This window comes from Marmota marmota, unplaced genomic scaffold, assembly GCF_001458135.2.
Source record: "Marmota marmota marmota unplaced genomic scaffold, marMar, whole genome shotgun sequence".
Taxonomy (NCBI): Eukaryota; Metazoa; Chordata; class Mammalia; order Rodentia; family Sciuridae; genus Marmota; species Marmota marmota.
The window spans coordinates 21,286,951-21,302,622 of NW_026000221.1; the positions used below are offsets into that span (position 1 = coordinate 21,286,951).

General features: G+C 57.8%; 1 protein-coding gene across 7 annotated transcripts in view; it reads right to left on the reverse strand.

The window, feature by feature from the left end:
- Window positions 1-15,672, reverse strand: part of Nlrc5 (NLR family CARD domain containing 5) — an 84,687-nt gene that overhangs the window by 19,663 nt on the left and 49,352 nt on the right. For all 7 annotated transcript variants that reach the window (XR_007343454.1, XR_007343455.1, XM_015488695.2 and 4 more), the window contains 12 exons: window positions 15,173-15,241; window positions 14,382-14,450; window positions 13,622-13,705; window positions 13,185-13,268; window positions 11,680-11,769; window positions 10,798-10,842; window positions 9,852-9,941; window positions 8,767-8,850; window positions 4,887-4,970; window positions 2,841-2,930; window positions 2,597-2,659; window positions 564-647 (listed from right to left, as the gene is read on the reverse strand). Coding sequence is in view for 5 of the 7 variants with exons in the window: in XM_015488695.2 (XP_015344181.1) it covers window positions 564-647; window positions 2,597-2,659; window positions 2,841-2,930; window positions 4,887-4,970; window positions 8,767-8,850; window positions 9,852-9,941; window positions 10,798-10,842; window positions 11,680-11,769; window positions 13,185-13,268; window positions 13,622-13,705; window positions 14,382-14,450; window positions 15,173-15,241 (936 nt within the window). In the remaining 2 variants the exon portion in view is untranslated. The remainder of the gene's footprint in view (window positions 1-563; window positions 648-2,596; window positions 2,660-2,840; window positions 2,931-4,886; window positions 4,971-8,766; window positions 8,851-9,851; window positions 9,942-10,797; window positions 10,843-11,679; window positions 11,770-13,184; window positions 13,269-13,621; window positions 13,706-14,381; window positions 14,451-15,172; window positions 15,242-15,672) is intronic.

Here is a 15,672-nt window from a genome sequence, read left to right on the forward strand (position 1 = left end):
ACCCGGGATGCCCCCACACTGCCCGCCCTGCCCTCCCCGGCTCCCCAGCAGGCCCGCCCCAGGTGCCCCTCAGTATCTGGGGGCGCCCCAGGCCTGCGGGTCCAGGAGGCTCTCAGGAGTTCGAGAAAAGCCAGTTCACTTTCACCCGACCCCTGGCCTGTGTCGGAGCCATGATACATTCAGGGATGAGAGAAAGGTTGGGGCCTGCCCCTCTGGTTGGGTCACACGGGAAACCATGGGACAGGTTCCCATTCCCTGTCCTGGAGCCATCTGTGGTTTGAGCCACAGTTTCTGGATCAATGTCACCAGCTGGGTAACAGGGGCAGCCTCGGGGCCCAGGTCCTACAGCCCTTTCTGAAGGGCTCCCAGAAGTCGGTTCTGCCACGTGGGGACCGGGGATGGGAGAGAGAAAATGGCCCAGGGACGGTTTAGGGATGTCCCGGGAATCTTACGCCTCTCCTGACAGTGGATCCGAAGGTGTAGGTGGCCCGTGGGAGTCATGCCCACACGCGCCAGCACCCCAGCCCTACCCAGGCACGAGTCCCGCCCCTCCCCTGACTCACTCCAGTTGGCTGAGGTTGTCACACTTGCTCAGCAAACAGCACAGGGGCTCCACGTGCTCCAGGCTCAGGCTGCAGCTCCGGAACCTGGGGGGTGAGGGAGGACATCAACAGGGGACCAGGCAGTCAGCTCTGGGACCACTCCATCCTGGCTAGACCTGGGCGTGGCCTCTGGGCTCCACCTTGGATCTTCAGAAACTACCCAGCACACCCTGATCCCACCCCCCATACGGGCTCCACCGGGCACCCAGGTTGGTGTTGCTGGAGATCAAACCCAGGGCCCCTGCCCGCTGGGCACGACTCCACCACCGAGGCGCACGCCCAGGCCCCGGTTCTGCACTTCCTCACCTCCTGCAGAAAAGCTGCCTGCCACTGAGGTAGGAGCCCATGCAGATGGCTGGGTGCCCATCCTGGCCCTGTCCCTTACTGCTCTGTGACCACAGCTGGCAGCTGCTAAGCGTAAGTGTGTGCAAGGTTCTTAAAATGGTTCAGTAACAGAGAACTGGCAGCTGCTTTTGCTCAAAGCACTGACTCTTCGTCAGCGCCGGCAGGTGCCCAGGGGATCCCTAACGGCATCTCTGCTGCGTTTTGTGTCTGTCTCCTTTATTAACTTGGGACCAGGTCCCTGCTCCCCTCTGGTGGGCACGTTGATCCTGTAAGCAGCGTGACGTGGGTTAACTAGCCCTAGATTCCCATGACCTATCCACCCCCTTTAAGACTGAGGACAGCGAGATAAGAGCCACGGAACTGTTCTCAAGGTTTGCCAGAGCCTTGGAGGGCACCTAGAAGAACTGCAGTCACCTCGGATTCCAGAAAATCAGAGCCTCGTGGACAGAATACTGTGCCCCACCCCCCTGAGGTCACCTCCATGCCAGTAACTGAGGCTGGAAGCAGGAGCCATCATCTCATGAAAAATGGATTGTCCCTCAAGTGATAAGGACATCTCCAGAGCGACCTTGCAGACAGTGACCAACCAGGGCTGGCCTGACCAAGAGGACCGACTTCCACCAGCTGCGGGAATCCCAGCCATAGATGTCCCCACCCCTGCCCTCGCTCCCCTGTTCTCTAAAACCTCAAAGTTCCCGTCAGTCCCTTGAAGACACATCTTTGGTCACTCTACCCCACATCTGCTCTTCCTGGCATGCCCACGCTGATTCAGATCCCTTTCCTGTCCTTCCCCGCTGTGCAGCTCATTGATGGGCACATTGGCAGAGGTGGCAGAGATGGACAACCAGAGGGATGGGTCCAAGTCTCACAGGAGAGCTGGTGACAGCTGGTGACATCGAATAGTTTCTAGAAACATCGTCTCTGCATTCAGAGGTTGCCCTCTCTCTCTCTCTCTCTCTCTCTCTCTCTTGTTTTTGGTACTGGGGATTGAACTCAGGGGCACTTGACCACTGAGCACCGTCCCCAGCCCTGTTTTGTATTTGATTTAGAGACAGGGTCTCCCTGAGTTGCTGAGTGCCTCACTTTTGCTGAGGCTGGCTTTGAACTCTAGATCCTCCTGCCTCAGCCTCCTGAGCAGCTGGGATTACAGGCGTGTGTCACCAGGCCCGGCCAGAGGGTCCCCTCTTGCTCCGGGTTCTGCTTTCATGCAACACCTTCCTCCTTCTCTCCTGGGGCCCACAGAGCCTGGCTGGGTTCAGCAGGGGAAGGACCCTAAGGTCGGTGGGTGCGGCCGCCTTGGGCATGGCTTCATTCGGCTCACAAACCCCGCAGCACGGTGGCTCAGAATCGGAGGGCCGGGAACTGAGGGCTCGCCCAGGTGCCAGGCCTCGGTGGGGCCGGGCTTGGGCAGCTGGCCAGCAGGTGGTGACGCCCCCCGCAGCGCCAGCCCCTGTGTTCTGGCCGGGCGGGCGCAGACCCCTTGCCTCCCTTTGCAGGCTCTCAGCTCTCTCTGGACCTCCACTTCTTCATGTCGGGCGCAGCGAGTCTCCCTGCAGGGTCCTTCCGGTCTGTACTCTGTCTGACCACGCAAGAGGCCAGTCTACTGTCCCCAAAGCCCCCCGGTCTGGAACACGGTTAGGGGCACTTACCCACAGCACACGCCTTCCTTGTCCTCGCTAGGTCTGAAGTGCAGGGTGGCGTGAGTCAGGGACCTGGAGCAGACAGCACCCGGCTCAGCCACCCACTGCCACAGGGTGCTCCCAGGGGACAGGCATCCCTCCTCAGAGGCGCAGCCTGTGACGGGGTCCCGTTGCCTTCGTCCTGTCCCTCGTACCCACAGTCTCCAGGCCCAACCCTCTGAGCCTAGCCTGGTCGTTCCAGGACAATGCCCACCTGAGGTCCACCTTCTGAACCCGTGGGCACAGGCTGAAGACGTCGGCCAGCAGCAAGGGGCTTCTTGGGGACAGCCCCGTCGGGCTCAGCCTGAGAAGCAAAGGAACAGAAGCGAGATCATGGACGAGAAACCTGGATAGGTCGGAGGGCAGGAAAAGGGGGCAGTGCGGGGAGGGCTGTGCAGAGCCATGGGGAAGGGACTCGAGAGGGACAAGGGGCCTGGGAGGCCAGCAGGCTTGGATTTGCTGTGTGACCTTGAATAAGTTACTTGACCTCTCTAAGCCTCAGCTTCCTTATCTGGAAAAGAGAACTGGACAGTGGTCTATCTTCTTTTCTGGTGTTTGGGGGTGTGATTACACCCAGCAGGCATGACACTGGCCCCCCACCGTGTTTACTACTGTTGTAACACTACTGTTTGTGCCCATAACACAGACTTGACAGTGTGAGAAGCCTCAGGCCCTCGAGGGGAGTTTCTTTATGTGAACACTATTGAGTTTTGAGCTCAATACTTCTTTGTTGTGGGGACCCTCCTGTGAGAGCTCTTGTTAGATGCCACTCCTAGCTGTGACAACCAGAAACACCTCCACTGCCCAATGTCTCCTGAGGGGGCAAAATCACTTCCACTTCCAAACCACCACCTTAGAGAAGTGCGAGGTCCACCTTGCCTTGGAGGCATCCCCAGGTCCTCCATAACCCCCATCTCCTCCACTTTCTCTCCAACGAGTCTCCTGGCCCGCCTTGTTGCTCTCCAGCTTGACTCCGTCATGCCTCGGGGCTTCACACATGCTGTTCCCTCTGCCTGGAATGCAGTTCCTTGCTCTTCTTCACAAGGCAGGCTCCCTCTCCTACTTGAGGTTGCAGCTCAGGGTCCCCCCTAAGATATGTTCCCTGCCACTCTGCCATCTTCTAACTCAGCTGTCCAGTTGTCCACTCATTTACCATCAAGAAAACTCACCTTATCCCTGGCCACATTCGTCTTATTTGATTTCAATTTGCATATGGCTCGGCTCCTTGTGCGACAAGGCGAGCTCCAAGAATCAAGGACCTGCTCATTTTCTTTTTCCCTGATGTGTCTCCAGTGCCCCAAATAGTGCCTGGCTCACAGCAGATGCACAAACACCGCAGGTTGAGCAAAACAAAGTGTAAGCCCTGGTAAGGGTCGGGCTGGCCAAAGACAGATGAGGAGTTGGGACCAAAGCTGTGTGACTTAGGCAAAGAAAAGCCCCTCTCTGGAGTGAGGATTCCCACCTGTTCATTTTAGCCTGCCTTATGATTAGTATAGGAGCCCTTCCCGACCCATTCTGTCCAGGCAGGTGGGGAGGACCACAGAGGGGCCGTGGGTCGGCTGTTGTGCAGCTGCGGGCCTCTGGATGCTGCCATGCCTCCCCTGTCCCCATAGGAGTGGACGACAAGCAAGACCCCAGAGGTGACGTGAGCCGTCCTAGGCGTCCCAGGCCCTCGGCCTTGGTATTCATGGTGCTGTTAACAATATTATGATTTAATTTCCTGTTGTATTTTCCATCTCAGCCGCAGCTGCTTGGAGAATATTTAAAGTAAATCCTTTTTAAATTCTAACCAGTCTGAGCTGAAATTAGAAAATAGAAATTTTAAATACTTTGGGAGAGGCTGCTTTAAAGCTTCACTGTGACGGAGCTAAGATGGTGACCTTTAAAAAAAGGGAGTGTGACATATATGTGGCCTGCACCTGTACCGGCCCTTCTTAGGAGCAGGTGACCTTCCTGTGGCCGGGAGAAGGACGGTAGTGCATTTTGAGGAACTGGCTTGTGTGGGTCCCAACCTTGGGGAAGGGCAGGGGCACAGAAAACCCATTTGCCAGATGAGGAGCCTGAGACCCCCTGGGGACAAATAACTCCCCTGCTCTCAGGTTGACAGAGAGTTGGGGGACGTTGGAAGCAGATTTGAGTGCCCAGCTGTGCCTGATGAAATCATGACCCCCCCAGGGCAGGAGGGAGGAGGAAGAGGAGGCGGCTTTGTAACAGAAGGGCCTTGGGACAGGGGCCCGGGAGCAGAAATGTGGGATCTTACTGCAGCAGGCGCAGCTGGGGGAGCCGCGGCAAGCAGTGCAGCAAGGTCTCCAGGCTCTGGTCGCTCAGGGTCTCGCAGGATAATCTGCAAAAGAGCATCTGAGTGAGGAGGGGAACCTTCCAGGGAAGCAGGGAGCAGGGCCTCCCAGCCAGGACCTTCTGCAGATGGGGCTTAACCAGCGCTGCTTGAGACTCTTCCCCACAACACGGGGTCCTTGACTTAGTGCTGGGGCTGGAAGGTTGGAGAAATCTGGAAAATACTGGGAGGAGCCAGACCCAACCCCCTCTGCACGCTGCACCACGAACTCCCGAGGGCTTTCCCCTCTACCCAGATGGGCGAGCAGGGCTGCGATCTGCGGGCACCTAGAGCGCCCGCTGCACCCCCGGTAGTGAGCGTGCCGCTTCAGTGGGCAGAGCAGGTCAGCAAGAGGAGGCGCGAGTCAGCCCGTCAGAGCCCACCTTCCTGCTCATCGCTCGTCTGGACACTGCAACAGCCCCCGCTGCACTCAGGAGACCTCCAGACACCCACCCGGGGTCTCTGCTCTCTCTGAGCACCCTGGGATTTACCTACGTCCTCTACTAGGGGGCAGGAGCCGCTTGTGGTCCTGCTTTCTCCCCTGTGGTCCCTGTGGTCTCAGGGCAGGCATTGGGCAAGGCCTGCAGCATTCAGGTCATCCTTGTGTCCCCCAGAGCCTGGTCCTGAGCCTGGTAGACAGTTGGTGCTTGAGAGTTAAGTGCTCCAAGTGTGCTCCATGCTGTGTGGCAGCGTTGCTGCTCAAGAGAGCCTGGAGGCAGCCTGGGTGCACTCTAGACTCTGGGGGGACCTGGAGCAGCACGCAGCACGGCCTCACGGCAGAGAGTCAGTATCCAAAGACGTGGATACACAAACACTCTGAAGAGCACGTAGGAGACGATCGGGGGCAACTGGGTATCGATGGGATGTATGATGCTTTTAAGGAATCACTGTTAGTATTTTAGGTCTGATAATGGCTATGTTAAAGCTCTGCACACTGGAATACACACAGATGAGTACGTAAGGTAATGGGAATTGATTCAAAATATAAGCTGGGCGCATTGGGACATCTGGGCCGAGCCACGATGCTCTGGCGCTGGCCTGTAACCCCAGAGGCTCGGGAGGCTGAGGCAGGAGGATTGTGAATTTAAAGCCAGCCTCAGCTCCTTAACAAGTCCCTAAGTAACTCAGTGAGACCCTGTCTCTAAACAAAAACCAAAAAAACAATACAAAGGGCTAGGGATGTGGCTCAGTGGTTAAGCGCCCCTGGATTCACTCCCCAGTACCAAAAGAGAAAAAATTACCCTGAGTGAGTGTGTGAGCGGGTTGAGATAGGTGGAGACCACCTGAGTGTTCTTTACATTTCTATAGATGCTTCAAAGTCTCCATAATAAAATGCTGTTGAAATTAAAATGTGGTTTTGCAGCGGAGACTCTAACCCAACCTTGGCCAGGTGATCAAGTTCCACATCAGCAGGGGTACGTCGAGGGCACCGGCCCTGAGAGGGTATGTTGAGAGGGCATTTTGCCTCTGTGATGTTCTTCCCCTAAGCCCAGGTTAGCTAAGAGAAAAACAGAGAAACTCCAACCAAACGTCATTTCCCACAGCAGCTGACCAGTCCTCCTCAGAACCACCAAGAGCAGGAAAGACACAGACAGAACAGGAAACTGCTGAAGGCCAGAGAAGGCCGAGGAGCTTGGTGTCTATATGCAACATGGGGGTCCCGAGTGGAATCCTGGGTCACAGCAAGAATGAGCATTGGTTAAAAAAAAAAAAACTGGAATATTCAGAATAAAGCAGAAGTCAAGTTAATGGTCATGTGCCCAGGTTGGTTTCTTCACTGTGTTGGGTGGACTGTGGCCGTGTGAGATGTTAACAGCAAGGGAAACGGGTTCGGGGGATTCTAGTGGCAACATTTTTGTAAATCAAATCTGAAATTGGCACCAGGTGCGGTGGTGCACGTCCGTAATCCCAACAGTTTGGAAGGCTGAGGCAGGAGGATGGCGAGTTCAAAGCCAGCTTCAGCAACTTTGCAAGGCACTCAGCAAGTCAGTGAGACCCTATCTCTAAGTAAAATACAAACAAGGGCTGGGGATGTGGCTCAGTGGTGAGTGCCCCTGAGATCAATCCCTGGTACCACCCCTCCCCCACCAAAAAAAATCTGAAACTGTCCTAAAATAACTTGTTAAAAAATGAGCTGGTGGCTGGGGATGTGGCTCGGTGGTGGAGCACTTGCCTAGCATGCACTAGGCCCAGGGCTCCATCTGCGGTACAGGAAAAATAAAAAATCAATCAAACAAATAGAATCAAATCTGATCCACAGATCTTGATCTTCAGGGAAAACTATGTCAAACAATTGGGCGTTGCAGAAGGATCTTTCCTGCATGGTAAGATCCCTGACTGACAAATGAAGTAACCCCCTGCCTCAGTATCTGTATGTGTCTGAACACGGAGAAAGGTCTGGAAAGGACACGGGCCAGGAAGTCAACATGGATTACCTTGTTGGAAAGGCTGGGAGGGCATTTAAGATGAAACCAAAAGCAAGACGCAAGCAGAAAGTCCTGGCCCCGGACTGTAAATGTAGGTGAACATCCCAAATCCAAAAATCCGAAATCAAGAATGCTCCAAAATTGGAAACTTTTTGAGTGCCAGCTGACATGATGCCACGGGTAGAAGATTCCACATCTGACCTCAGGTGAGGGGTTGCAGTCAGAAGCAGAGGCCCACTAGAAATGTCTGAAATTACCTTCAGGGCACGCGCATAAGGTGTATAGGAAACGGAAATGAACCTCCGTTTAGACTTGGGTCTCATCCCCAAGACATCTCACTGTGTATATGCATAAATGTCCCAAATCTGAAACAAAGTCCCAAATCTCAGACACTGCTGGTCCCGAGCATTTCAGTTACTGGATACTTAAGTAGGTAAAAACTGAATATGCAAATAAATGTGGCGGAGAAGGGGGCGTGGCGGAGAAGGGGGCGTGGCGGAGAAGGGGGCGTGGCGGAGAAGGGGGCGTGGCGGAGAAGGGGGCGTGGCGGAGAAGGGGGCGTGGCGGAGAAGGGGGCGTGGCGGAGAAGGGGGCGTGGCGGAGAAGGGGGCGTGGCGGAGAAGGGGGCGTGGAGAAGAAGGGGGCGTGGAGAGAAGGGGCGTGGAGAGAAGGGNGCGTGGAGGAGAAGGGGGCGTGGAGGAGAAGGGGGCGTGGAGGAGAAGGGGGCGTGGAGGAGAAGGGGGCGTGGAGGAGAAGGGGGCGTGGACAAGCGACAACCTGGATTTGATCAGAGAAGGGGGCTGTGCAGGCCAGGCAGCTTGTCTAGACCCTTTAAGGTAATTATTGTAATACAAGGACAACGAGGACAACCGAAGGACAGGCTGACCATGGGCTTTGCAGGTGAGGAAGCTGAGGCCCGGGAGTTAAAGTCATTTGCCTAAAGTCACCAGCTTGTAGGTGGCTCAATCAAGATTCCTGGTTGCAAGTCCAGTCCCTGGTCACAGACCCAGGTGTTCGGGTGAAGGTGGTCCTGGGGGTGTGGAACTCCAAGGAAGGGCTTTTAGAGGTGACAACCTTTAGCCACATAGGCGGGCCCACGTGGGTGCCTGGGTGGGGACAGACAGGGCTCCCCGGTGTCCTGGGGTGAGTGGTGGGGAGTGGAAGGTCCTGCATGGCAGGTTCCGGTGGGAGAGGTGGTGTCCGAGGCTGGGGGCTACTGAGGACAACCAGTCTCCTACCAACAGGCCGGAGATCCCCCATGGGCAAGGGCTAGCAGGGCCTGGCAGGGAGGGGCGGGAGAGACTCCTGTCTTCTAAACAGGAGCCCCTACCCCCACCCTGGTTACATGGGGCCCTCTGTGGCTGTGTCTTGTCACTTACTGCACTTCCAGTGGCCCTGGACACTGCTCCAGAGTGGCAAAGAGGCTGGTGAGGCTCAGAGGCTCCAGCTGACACTCCTTGAGGCTGAGAAGGGACAGAGGGCAGGACAGGGGATCAGAGAGGGCCCAGGGCCCTGTCCAGCTGGGGTCCCTCTCCTCCTCCTCAGTGGCAGGCTCCCTAACCTGCTCAGCATTCTCTCCTTTCCCCAGGGTCCCTTACTCCCTGGCAACTCCTGTTCTACCACAAGGATAGCCAAGGCCTCTGAGTGTCCCGCTGCCCCATCCAGGGATCCTTCCGACCCTCCCATTGCACTGCCTGAGCCTGGGCCACCATCCTCACGCACCTGGACCATCTAACACTCTCTGAGTTCTCCTTTTGGAAATCTGCAAATCTGACCAGGCCTCTCTACCTGCTTAAAACCCTCTGTGGCTCCCTATTACCTTTAGACCAAGCGGGAATGCTTTTCTCACTGTCTCCCTGTGCTCTTGTCCTCTATGCGCTCTAGTCACACAGAAATACTGAGAGCCAGGGGCTCCTTCATCCTGTCCCTCCTGCCTGGGGCACTACTCACTCTCTCCTCCCCGTAACTCTGTTGGGACCTCCGCTTAGGTATCTCTCCTGGGGAGGATGTTGAGTCCCAGCTGGGGTCTCAGTCTCTGGTGGCAGAGAGGGAAACCTCTTAAATCCCAGGCCACACTCCAGCAAAAGCACTCCGCCTTTCTCTCTACACCCCACCTCTCTTGTACATGGTAGTATATTTGGGAGAGAGGTAGCCCCTTTCTGTTAATTGATGTCCCTGAAGCAGATGGCAACCCAGGCACTGGGGACTGGGCTTCCTTGGAGGGCAGGACGGTCCTGTCTGCTTTAGAGAAGTGTGAAATCTGCTCTCTCAGAACACTGGGGCCGGGCTGTGAGCTGCCCCAAGGGCTCCAGCAGCGCCCACGCTCATGGCTGTGGTTTTACCTTCTCTCCGACTCTTTCTCTTCCCTCGCTCCCAATCCCCAGCTCAGGCCCTCTAGGTCCTACCCACTCCCTAACCCCCCACTCCATGTGGTTACCCCAAAACAAGAAGCAGGAGACAGTACCAGAAGCTCCTGGGGATGCTGCGCTGACCGAACCCGGAGAACTGGGCTCTGGCTGGGAACTCTGGAGAGGAGCCACCCGTCCACCCATCCCTGCAAGGAACGTTCGAATCAGCCACGTTGGAACCGGGCACTCAGAAGTCAGGGCTGGAGGGGCTCCCACAGGCAGCCAGCCCTCGATCCAGGGCCCCCTCCATGCACAGACAGGGAAACTGAGGCCCGGGGAAACTAGGGTGAGAAAAGCAAGCAGCTCAAAGCCGTCCCAGGGCGGCCCGCAGAAGGTGCAGGGAGTCAGGACAGAGCCCCTCCCCGCCCCATCACGGGCTTTGCAATCCATGTGATTTGTGCCTCCATGTCCCCGAGAGGTTCCCCAGAAACAGAGGCCCTAGATGGCCCACGTGACCTGGCGATGCTTTGCCCACCCCATACATCAGCTGAAGTCACTGCCCAGGGGGCCCCTTCCCAGGAGAGCCCGGGACGTCCGTCCCCACTAGGGGGCAGCCGCGGGCACCCGCAAAGCGCGCAGTGCGTCCGGCGTTGGCCGCCGAGAGGTGGAAAGCTGTTTTTCCAAGAGCATCCACGGTTTCTCGGGGTGCGGCGGGGCAGTGAGTCACATGAAGCCGAGTCGGCAAAAGCCCCAGATCAGAAACACAGCTGCCCGGTGCCCTCCCACGCGGCAGCTGTCGCAGGCAGCTGCTTAGCTGTGGCTGTGGTCGGGTCCTCCCCGCAGCGCCCCGCCCTCCTCCAGGACCCTGGGGGCAGCGACTCGTTCTACGGGGCAGGGGCGGTTTCAGAAGCAGGGTGACTTCCGGTGCCTGACTGGGGGCCGGGGGGGGGGGTTGCCCAAGCCCAGTGGCCAGCATGGATGTGGGGATGGGGACCCTTGGAGGAAATGGGCATCAGGGCAAGAGGGGAGCCCACCCCATTTCCCTGGAATGCCCGTCCTCACCTGCCTCTCTTGTCACCCTGCAGGAGGATCTGCTGGCTCTCCAAGCTGGAAGCAGAGAGGAGGCAGCTATTTGAGAAAGGGCAGAGAGAGGACCTCCGACCCAGCCCTGGAGAGGCCAGACCCCCGGTATAGGAGGGCTGGGGGGCAGCCTGCTTCCTCAGCGAGTCCAGCAAGGGGAGATCACATCGGAGCGCATGGCCAATGTCATTTTACTGGGTTCTCACGATAACACCGTGAAGGTAGACCGTGAAGGTAGAAATTAGAATTTCTGAGTTTCATTTTACACATAAAGAAACTGAGATGTGGGTGAGCTCAAGGATCTGCCCAAAGCTGCATGGCTGGGAGGTGGCTCAGCCGGGTCCCTCTGCCATGCACCTCCTGTTCTTGGGGACCTGGGGGTAGGAGGCTCAGCGCCTCTGGAACCATGGGGCTGTGTATGGGGGGCCACAGGTCTGTGCTGGCTGGTGTTCTCCCTCTGTGGTCTCATCAGCTCCAGAGGTCTCAGGTCCCTGAGCTCCCAAGGCCACCACAGGGTTCCCAGTGTTCCTATAAGTCTCTGAGAACAACTGGGAGAGGGAGTAAGGGGGGCTGATGGGCTTTGTTCCACGGAGAATTTGGGAAACTTGGGTGTTTCCGGGGCCATGTTGTTCCATCCCTCCCTCCACCCACCCCTCCCTCCATCCCTCCATCCTTCCACCCTTCCCTCCACCCCTCCATCCCTCCATCTCTCCACTGGACACCTAACACATCCTCACTGCACCTGGTACCATCTAAGGCTCTGGGGATGGATGTGTGGTGACATGACACACGAGGGACCCAACTGGAAGCTGATGGCCTGTGGGACGAGGGGTCAGGCAGGGCGAGGGGCAGAGGGGCACTCACCTGACATCCAGGTGGGCCGCCCACTGCAGAGCAGACATGCACTGGGACAAACAGCACACGGCACTCAGGGACACACCGTTCTCGCTGAGGCTGCAGATCACAGGGTGACAATGACGGAGGCCACCCAGGACTCAGACACACCTTCTTTGGTCAGAGCACAGGACAGGGAGTTGGGGGGTGTTGTCCCTGATTTCAGATGACAGAACCCACCAAGCCCCAGGTGCTTGGAGATCACCCCTCCCAACCTCATTGGACAGAAAGGGAGACAGAGGCCAGGCAGAGGCCAGGTGTCGCCCAAAGTGACAAGACATGAGGTGACAGAGCCGAGGTTGGAACTCAGTGGTTCCCTTGGTCTGTGACCCGTCTAAGCAGTGCTTTTTGGCCCAGAGTGGGCTCAGTCTCCCCACCTGACGGAGGAGGGTGACACCGGTGCAAAATGAAATCCTGGGGCCCCACCCTTCCTTTCATCTGTGGTCCCTCTGTCAACCTGTCGAGGGCTTTTCATTTGCCACTTAACTGCCCACTCCTCAGGATGAGGACCCCAGCAGGGTGCGCAGGGCCCTCCCAGGCACTGGTCAGTGGAGCCCCGTGTTAGGAGGTCACACAGGGACGTGCCCTGAAGGCTCAAGCTACGTGGTGTCATCTGCCTGCGAAGTGGAGGCCTTCCTTCCTGCCCAGGTGCAGGCCCCAGCAGGACCCGGAGCAGCCTCCTTTTTGCCAAGCTAGTCTCAAGACAGTGTCCAAGCAGGAAGGTTGGGCAAACAGTGATCGTGCCTCCAGTTCATGTGTCTTCTGACTGGGAACTAGGGGCTCAGAGAGGTGAGCCAACCCACCCAAGGTCACACAGTAAGTAGGTAGCAAAGTCAGCTGGGGCCCCAGGACCTGTGACCTCTCACCAGTGCTCCTCTCATTTTGGAGGAGGGGGCTGTAGGAGCCAAGGATGCTCTGATCTGCTGCAGGCAAAATTTGGGGATCCTTGACCTCCTGCAGGGCTCCTTTCCACAGTGGACAGCCTCCTCTCTGGTCACCCTGCTAGAGTGCCCTTTCTGGCATAAACTCTCCCTTCCTACCCAGACCAAGTCCCATCCCACAGTCCCTGACGGCTCCCAGGGGCCAGCACGGGGCCAGCCGTTAGTCACCAATGCTTCCCCCTGCTCCCGCTGGACTTCCCATGACCCCCCAGGCCCTGAACACGACCCATGCCCGCCCTAATGCAGGTGGCTGGGTTCCCAGGGGTCCAGAGCTGCAGAGCTGAGTTTGAGAAGTGAAACCCCGAGTGAGAAGCTGGCCTTCGGGGCCCGTCTCCACGGGAAAGAAGTCGTTGCCTAATCGAAGCTGAAGGAGCAACGGCCCTGCATGGGCACTTTCTCTTTTTCTGCATCGGCAACTGGGTCTGGGGACTCACAGGTATTTTCTGTAACCCCAGGAGGGCGGGGGAGTGACACAGGTGTCCCCACCCCATCCTGCAGAGGACAAACCCCAGCTCTGCCTAGCTGGCTACTTACTTCAAGGATTGCAGGGGGCCCAGCCCCAGGAGCAGCTGGGCCAGCAGGGTCACCCCCTCGTCCCCCAGGGAGTTGCCTGAGAAGCTGGAGGGGGGGGGAGAGAAACCATCAGTGGGGGGTGGGCGGGTGCTGACCTGGGTCTCTGCCCTGTCACTGGCTTCTCCTGAAATGGGCACAGCCTGGGCTGCCAGGCTGGGTCCCGCAGATCTACAGGGGGCCGCTGGGCCTCCCCCAGGTTCTTTCCTGAGGCTCATGCACTCCTGGGGGGTGCGGGGGTGGGCTTCAGAGGGCGTCAAATGTTGGGAACGTGCATTTGGGGAGAAGGGGACACAGCTTTCATCAGATTCTCTGATGGGCTCCTAACTCCAGGAAAAGAATGCCCACCCGATCTAAGCAGTCAAAACGCCACGCCAACACCCTCCCGCCCATGGACTCACTCCAGGTGACCCAGGTGGCCGCTTCCTCCCAGCGCCCTGCAGAGCTGCTCCAGGTGCTTGGTCTGGAAGCCACAGTGCGTCAGCCTGCAGCGGGAGACCGCAGCCCTGCACGCCTGCCCGCAGGCGGAGGTCACAGCCCCGCCACCCACCACACCCACAGAGCCAGGCTTGCAGGGGAGGAGGGACAGGAACACATCTGGCACCTAGACAGACAGACAGACAGACGAGGGGGGCCACCACACCCCACCTGCACCCTGCATCTCTGTAGGATGGTACACGTGGGCAGAGGCAGAGACAGAGGGACAGAGGAGGACAGACCACAGAAGACCAAGGGTGGTGGAGGAAGAGAGACCTCGAAAGACACAGGAATGAGGGAGACAGACAGACAAGAGGAGACACAGACAGACAGGACGAGAAAAGCCAAGAAGAGCCCCGGAGGGGCCCTGCGGAGGCTGAGGCCCAGGGTCAGGATAGCAGGGGCCCCGAGGAGTCCCCTCCTCCCCAGCCAGAGTTCCCGTCTTCAGCTGCTGGGCTCAGAGAGCTGGGGGAGCAGGTCCCCTGGGCAGGGGAAGGGGCTGAGGGGGCTGCCTCGTTGAGCCCCATCTGGGGTGGGGGACAGCTGGGCCACAGGTCCTGGACACAGCAGGGCATGGTGTCCTCCGGGGAGCATAGAGGGCTGGAGCCTGAGGTTTGGGACAGGCCTCGGGTGGAGGAAGAGGGGAGGCTAGAACCACACGGGGCCTGGAGGCCATCGGCATACCTGATCCTTCGGGAGCTCGGAGGTAGCTCACAGGACAGGGGGGACATGAGGTTGTCAAGAAATGCAGCCCTGGAGGGACACACACCAAGGCCAGGTAAGCGGACACCTCGCCCACTATCTTCACAGTCCTTCGCCAGCTGCACCTTGCGCACTGTTCAGTCTCTAGGCTGGGCCGGGAGTCAGTGAGACCTTGATTCCAAGTTGGCCCGGGGTGTGTCACTCGATAGTATGACATGTGTGAATTGACTCAGCACAGAGCTTACTACATACATAGTAAATGCTCAATTAACCTCCGCTGCTACTATCATTAATCTGAACATCCTCATCAGTGACACCATCGATGGCTGCGCCAGCTCTGACCAGCTCTGACCTCAGATGCTGCACAAGAGACTGTGGTGGACACAGAGGAGGAAGAGCTGGGTCTGTCCGTGTGCGAGGCCGGGACAGCCCGGGAGGAGGACACGCAGAAACGAGGCCTTGTGCCACAGAGAGCTGGAAGTTCTGACCAGCAGCCTGAGCCATCCGCTGGGTTGAGGCTGCAGGGCCTCAGACTCCGGAGCATCCGTCTCTGGCTCCCCCCACCCCTCCCCCCGCATGTGTCCACACCCTCCATCTCAGGGCTGTCTTCAAGCACCAAAAAATGGGGAGGCCCATTGACCTTCCCCTGGACAGCAGCACCCCCTGCCAAGCCTGCTCACTTCCTGTCCCTTTGTGCATTAGTCAAGGTCTTCCCTGCCACCCTGCTGTGGTTGACCCTGACCAGACAGGGGCTGGGAGGACGCTGGGCCTACCTCTCCTGGGTCCCCCCCTGCTCTTCTGGCTCTTGGGTAAACGTGAGGACCGCGGTTCTGTGCAGCAGGCTGTGGAGAGAGGAGGGGTCGGGGAGGGAGAGGTGAAGACTTCTGCTGGGTGCCCCATCTGGAGGGGCCCTAGGGAGCCCCCCAGCTCCAGCTGAACCCCTTCCTCTGACTTCCACTGCCAGTTTCCAGGCAAGACTGTGAGAGAAACATGAAATCCCGCCTCCTCTGTGGTTTGGACCTCAGGCTGCAACGCCCCTCCTCCGCAGTTGGTGATCCTCGTACACTGGGAGCACCCTGGGCTGAGGGCGCTGTCCCTTGTCCCTGGAGGACATCTCAATGATCCTTGTTAACTTTTAGGATTGGGTCCTTCAAATGTTTTGCTTTTTAAATGCAATTAATTTTTTTTCTTGCAAAAATGGGAATTACAAATTCTCTTTCTTCCTTCCTCCTCCTCCTCTTCCTCCTCCTCCCTCCCTCCTCCTCCTTCTTCT